Source organism: Mauremys mutica, chromosome 1, assembly GCF_020497125.1.
Source record: "Mauremys mutica isolate MM-2020 ecotype Southern chromosome 1, ASM2049712v1, whole genome shotgun sequence".
Taxonomy (NCBI): Eukaryota; Metazoa; Chordata; order Testudines; family Geoemydidae; genus Mauremys; species Mauremys mutica.
The window spans coordinates 308,877,526-308,884,044 of NC_059072.1; the positions used below are offsets into that span (position 1 = coordinate 308,877,526).

General features: G+C 44.5%; 1 protein-coding gene across 1 annotated transcript; it reads left to right on the forward strand.

The window, feature by feature from the left end:
- Nucleotides 1-597: 597 nt before the first annotated feature.
- Nucleotides 598-5,561, forward strand: CCDC70 (coiled-coil domain containing 70). Its single transcript, XM_044997475.1, has 2 exons — nt 598-985; nt 4,651-5,561. Exon 2 carries the CDS (start codon nt 4,766-4,768, stop codon nt 5,369-5,371), a length of 606 nt encoding a protein of 201 aa, XP_044853410.1. The 5' UTR covers nt 598-985; nt 4,651-4,765; the 3' UTR covers nt 5,372-5,561.
- Nucleotides 5,562-6,519: the final 958 nt, after the last annotated feature.

Sequence of the window (6,519 nt, forward strand, 5' to 3'; positions counted from 1 at the left end):
AGCACTGTGACTCACTCTTTCACATTCTATAACTTAGCTGAAACACAAAAGATAGACTCCTCTACATTTAAAGGTTAATAATGGGAAAAACAAACTGACAATCTCTCCTTTCAGTTAAGTAGCTATTGTACATGCCAAAGCATCAGTATTTATGTTATACTGTATATTGTTACATTGTAGATGATAGATATATTGAAAACCATCTGTGGGTAGAAGCCTCACTAAAATTAATAAGCATTGGTCAAGATTTTCAGAAACAGGAACCTAAATCCATATTTGAGCACCTACTGTAAATAATTGGCCTGATTTTCAAAAGTGCTGTGCACCCAGCAGCTCCCTCTGACCTCAGTGGGAGCTGGTGGGCACTCAACACTTTCGAACAAATCAGGCCACTTATTTACAGTAGGTGCCTACATATGGCTTTAGGAGCATAGCTTTTTTATATCTTGGCCTTTGTGCCACAGGTTTATGATCAGCTGGGCCCATTAAGCTTAGTTATAGCTCCAGCATGACATGTATGTCTCTATTTTCTTCATATAATGTGTTTTTTAAATGGGAGATGCAATAGTGCGATTATTATATTAGGTTCAAGCTTCATATACATACAATAATAGAGCCAAAATATTTATATTTGCCTAATATTTAAAGTATGTTGAGGCAAGCCGGTTTTGTTAAGGTCCCTCAGCAGGAATCCTTAACCCAACAATGCAACATAGCTTATTGTGGTTTTATAGTTCTATTTATTACACTCCATGAACAGATGATCATTTACAGTAAGGTATGAGAGGGGAACCCAGATCCATTCTTGGCTCCTCCCTCATTCACCTCCACCCCAATGATCACCATAAGCTCATTTCAATATTACTTAGCTTTGGGTCATTGGTGTTGTACTTTGTGAAATGACATCACTATAGGTGACCTGAATCTTAGCTAGGCAATCCCCACAGGGCATCAGACATCCAGTGAGGTTAAAGCCCACACTTGTGTAAGTATTGTACAGTCTCTCTTAAATTTGTTACAAATGTTATGGTTTTGGTAGTACATGTATTGTTATTAAGCAGAATTACTGTGTATCCCTGGGGTTTGACTTCCTGAAGTCTAGAGATGTTCACACCACCAAGAAAAAAAATCTCTTTGGGTAAAGAAATTATTTTATCAATCTATCCATAAGGCCTCTGCAAGCCAAAGGCTAAACTCAGATTGTCATCAAAGATGTCCGCCATTACTACACATCTAGAGATATCAGCAATGACCCAACAACTGTTACTTTTACCTAATAGAAATAGTGTTTGCAAATCTATGGAACTAAATGATATAATTTAGTCATATTTTCTATTTGATAATTATGATGTACAAAATGAAAAAACTTATGCCTGCATTTTTGTAAGGGTGGTCCAGCAACATGATATAAGAAGAAATGAAATTGCTTTCTACTGAGCCTTTCAAAAAGAGCTTTCAAGTCCTTTCTTTGCATTTTACATGCATGTCATGGAGAGAGAGGTTCCAAGTGGGACTGGTGGCTTACTAATTTGGTCTTCTGAACACCAGATCTGATTTGGAAAAGACCTTCACTGTATATTCATTGTCTATCTTAGTCCTTGTTCTTGAAGCATCAGTAAAACCCTTCTTCATTACTTCCCTAGAGGTAGAACTAAGCAACCAGAAGATGTCTGATTTGTCTTCGCTTTCTACCATTTAACAAACTATACATGCATGAGGTAAAAATCAGTTCATCAGGTTGCATTAAATACAATGGAACATTGGTTATGTGCCTCACTTAGCTGGACTATAGAAGCATGTCTCATGCAATTGTTTTTATAGCTCAGGCAAAATTAGGTGAGTAAATGTGCCAAAACCAATTGCCAAGAGCAGATTACCTCAATTACCCTGACTTGTGGCAGGCCAGAAAACACTGGAAATGAACATGCTGGGTCAAGCAGGATAATGAATGTATTGCTCTGCATGTAGCACTTCTCTAGGCCCAACAGGATCAGCAAAGTGAAACTAACAAGGCAGCTACCATTTTCACTCTGCTTCTGTTGGTTGGAGGTAGGGCAAGAAAAGGAAAAGTATGCAGTCCAGGAAGTGAGACACTGAGACCTAAAGAAGAGAGAAGAACATAAGAACGGCCATACAGGTTCAGACCAAATGTCCATCTAGCCCAGTGTCCTGTTTTCTGACAGTGGCCAATGTCAGATGCCCCAGAGGGAATGAACAGAACAGGTAATCATCAAGTGATCCATCCCCTGTCACCCATTCCCAGCTTCTGGCAAACAGAGGCTAGGGACACCATCCCTGTCCATCCTAGCTAATAGCCATTGATGGACCTATCCTCCATGAAGTTATCCAGTTCTTTTTTGAATCCTGTTATAGTCTTGGCCTTCACAACATCCTCTGGCAAGGAGTTCCACAGGTTGACTGTGCGTTGTGTGAAAACATACTTCCTTTTATTTGTTTTAAACCTGCTGCCTATTAATAGAAATATCAAATGTGAGATACTTAATCTGAAAGAAGACTGGCAATATTTGAGCTCCTTATTGGCTGCCATCAGTCTACTGGTGATTAAACTGATAAGGGTAAGAACCTCAGAATTAAATCCTTCTCATTTAATACAGTATCTGATTCTCCCTCTACATGATACAATAACTCCCATTAAAAGCTCTCTGTGAATTACTTGCATCCTGAGGTAGGGGAATCTGGCCTTTGGATTCCTCCAATCCCCTGCTGGAAGAGAGGAAGAGATGTGGGAGGAAAAGGTTCCTCCTGAGCGATAAAAGTTAAAGCGTGGCTAGGGTGTGAGTATGAACAAATGGAACAAGTGCTGACACTCACTCAGAGGCAAGGTAGGGTGTGAGTAAGTGTGGGTCTTTTATTTAAAAGACTCAGACAATCCTGTCTTCTGTTTGCTAACTCTGCTTCTGAATCCTTCCTTCCTGGACCCTCAGGGAAGGACCAGGCTGAAGCAGCTGCAGTGCATGGAATGGCAAAATTCACCTCCTGTTGCTGCTATGTCATCGCTCTTCAAAAGTCTCCCAAAGAGTTGGGACTGAGCGGTCACTGCCGCTCCTCCAAGGATCCCTCCCTCTCCCCATCATAGAGCATATGTTGGGATCAGGTCTGGCACCCTTTCCCCTTTGTTTTCAGGCAGCTTCTTGTTAGTATGGAGATAAATGGGATTGAACTTTCCTTATCCCACTGACTGCCACCAACAGGGATCTCAGAGGGTGGGAAAGGAGGAGATGCTACGTACTGGTCTCTTTGACAAAAAGGGCTTGCCTCCCCAGGAGTCCACAAGAGGGGTGGGTGCAAAGGAGCCACTGCCAGCAATCACGTTTGTTGAGAAGACATTGCTGTTGTTTCAGTGACTACTGAGAGCCTCGCAGGGAGCAGGGATTGAGGTGTGCTGCTAGGAGCCCTGCAAGGATGCAGTGGAGCATCACTTCTATCCCCCCTTTCTCTTCCCCACTCCAGGCAGCACATTCACAGCCTCCCAGCTTTCGCTATGCCAGTGAATGGTTAATCTCCCTTCTCAGGAGAAGGCCAGAGAAGTAGCAAAGCAGTATTAGAGGAGTAGGTGAGACCAGGAGCACCAATAGTTCCTCTTCATCCACAGGGCTCCAGGCGGTGGTTCTCTCCAACTGTGGGGCTGCTAGACACACAGCTCATCCTAATGGCCGTGAGAGAGGCTAGAAGTGGCTTCTTTCATTCACTCTGCCCCCACTTGCCCTGGTGATCACTGGTAGCAGTGGCATGGGGAGTGGATGGTAGGAGTGGAATGGATGATGTTAGAAGACCATCCCCATAGATTCTCACATCCACATCAAAGGCTATTGGAAGGACCTACTGGGTACTATCCTGGTAAGTCCCTTCAACACCTACATCTCACATGAGGAGAGGGTAAATCAAGGAAGAAGGAGGTTTAAGGTATCACACACTTCCCATCTCCTTGATAATCACCATTGGCAAGAGAAGGCACCATTCCCTGCACTGCCCCTGCTATCCCTGGAAGCTCTCCTAAGTGTCCAGCAAAGGGGAGAGGAAATCGTGCATAATCAAATAATGAAAAGACATTTTATTTATAAAGCACCCTGCTCCGGATCCTGAGGCATTGTACAATAATTCATAATAAAAATAACAGTACAAATAAGTAGTTAGCTTTTCTCTCAGTTCAGGAATTATGAGGCAGAGTTAGTCAATAGAAAACCAGATTGTTTTCTCTCTCCATTGGTTGGGTAATTAGTGATTCTGTGTGCCTCCATTTTGAGATGCCTACTTCCAGGGGCCTAATTTTTGGAGGGTGAGTGCTCAGCACTTTCAGAAACCCTAGGTCCCTGCCAAGATCTCAAGTTGGGCACTCAAAAAACAGAGGCACCCAAAATCATTTTTGAAAATCACTTTGGAAAATCTTGGTCCAGCTTTACGCCTACAATGAGCTACAGGACCCCTGCCCAAATACTGCACTAATTGATGCTATATAAGTGCCATCCAAAGAGAAGGCTTTTCACTTTGTAAACATCTGTATTTCTGGTGGAGCCATATTTTAATCCCTCCCCTCCCTCTGATTTACACAATTACTGCATATGTTTGAGCAATTCCAATTACGATAGTCGTTGCTGACATCTTGACACTTCTCTATCTGATGGGCTATAGGATGTGACAGGCTGAACTGGGCTTGGACCATGCCTTGCCCTCACAAGGCTCCGTAAGCGATGAGAGCTTTCATCAAGGTTGGCAAGTGAATGAATAAAACTGCCACTGCCTCTAGATGTCCTACACCTCCCGCCAGAAACAGCTCATCAAGAAGCTGTGGGATGAGAAAGTTTTTCGGGAAAAAATAAAGGCTTTTTGGGAGAAGATCAAGGGCTTTCGGGAGAAGATGAATGCCTTTCGGGAGAAGATCAGGGCCTTCAGGATGGCGATCCAGGCCTTCTGGGAGGAGGAAAACCCCATCTGGGAGGAGGAAAATGCCTTTCGGGAGGCAGAAAAGACTTTCCGGGAAGAAGCAAAAGCCTTCTGGGAGGGGTACAGGGACTTCTGGAGGGGGTATAATGCTTTCTGGAAGAAGGACAAGGCTTTCTGGAAGGAGGATCAGTTCCTCTGGGAAAAGGACAAGGTTCTCCTGGACGAGGACAAGGTCCTGTGGGCAGAAGAAAAGGCTCTCTGGGCAGATGAAAAAGCCCTCCTAGAAGAGGAAAGAGCTTTCTGGGAGGATGAGGAAGCCCTCCGAGAAGATGAAAAAGCCCTCCAAGAAGATGAAAAATTTATCTGGGAGGGGGCATTTGGCCCTCTGAGAGGAGAACAATTACTGATAGCTGTAGTTATCAATGCTCCTGGGGCTCATGGCCCAGATATTCTTAGAGGAAGAGGGTAGCCAGAGGGAATGAAAACAAGGTGTAAATTATTCTGCTGGATTCAAAACTAATATTTGGAAAGTCACATATGATGAAGCACCTGTGTAATTAGTCAGTTACCCTCTTTGCTTTGATTACCCTTCTGAACTAGCCTCTTTGACCCCAGAAACCTGATAAAAGCCTAATGGAATTTCAGTAGAACTATTTTACAGTGTAATTTGCTTTAAGGTGATTGCATTTAGGTTCTCGTTACATTATTTATTGCTCTGGGATCTTGTGCATTGGTAAATGGCATGAAGCTGTCATGCACCACCCCAGTTTCCAAACCTCTCACCTGTAAAACAGGAGGTTGATGTTCAGTAGATGCTAACACACCAGAGAAAGAGAATTTACCAGCTGAGTCCAAGATCATCATAATTATAAATCTGTCAGTCACTGCTGATCCACCAGTGTAATTCGAGTCAGTGGAGTTACACCAGCATATCACTGGAGGAAGGCAGTGGTGTTTTAGGCCCCCTCTTTATATTCAAGAGACATAGTGCTAAAGTCAGTGATGAGAAAACTCTTGCTGTTCCCCAACATTATGCTTTTGATCTTCCTCCTCATTGCTCTCTGGAGTCTGATGTGGATAGGTCAGGGGCCAGTTTGTTTACCTGCTGTGTCCACCGGTTCGGCGGACCGTGGCTCCCACTGGCCGCGGTTCGCCGTTCCAGGCCAATGGGGGCGGCGGGAAGCGGTGCGGGCGAGGGATGTGCTGGCCGCAGCTTCCCGCCTCCCCCATTGGCCTGGAGCGGCGAACCGCAGCCAGTGGGAGCCACGATTGGCTGAACCTGCAGATGCAGCAAATAAACAAACTGGCCTGGCCCGCCAGGGTGCTTACCCTGGCGAACCGCGTGCCAGAGGTTGCCGACCCCTGGGATAGGTCATTGTTGGTCATCCTTTAATTTCTTCCAGGACTCCAGCTCCATCTGTCTGGGTCTCACCCCTGAATCACTACATGGGAAGATGATCTGTTAAAAATTGGGAGGGAGCAAGGAACCCAACAATAGTCGGAAAAAGATGTCAGTTGGAGAAAGAGGTGGGAGTGGGTCAGTCTGAAAGGGAGAAATAAGACAGTAGTGGGAGGGAGCATGCATGTCGGGGAGCGGGAAGAAAGGCTACGTACATA

Bases quoted from the DNA above. Each gene is read 5' to 3' on its own strand.
- CCDC70 (XM_044997475.1), top strand. From the start codon at position 4,766: ATGTCCTACACCTCCCGCCAGAAACAGCTCATCAAGAAGCTGTGGGAT.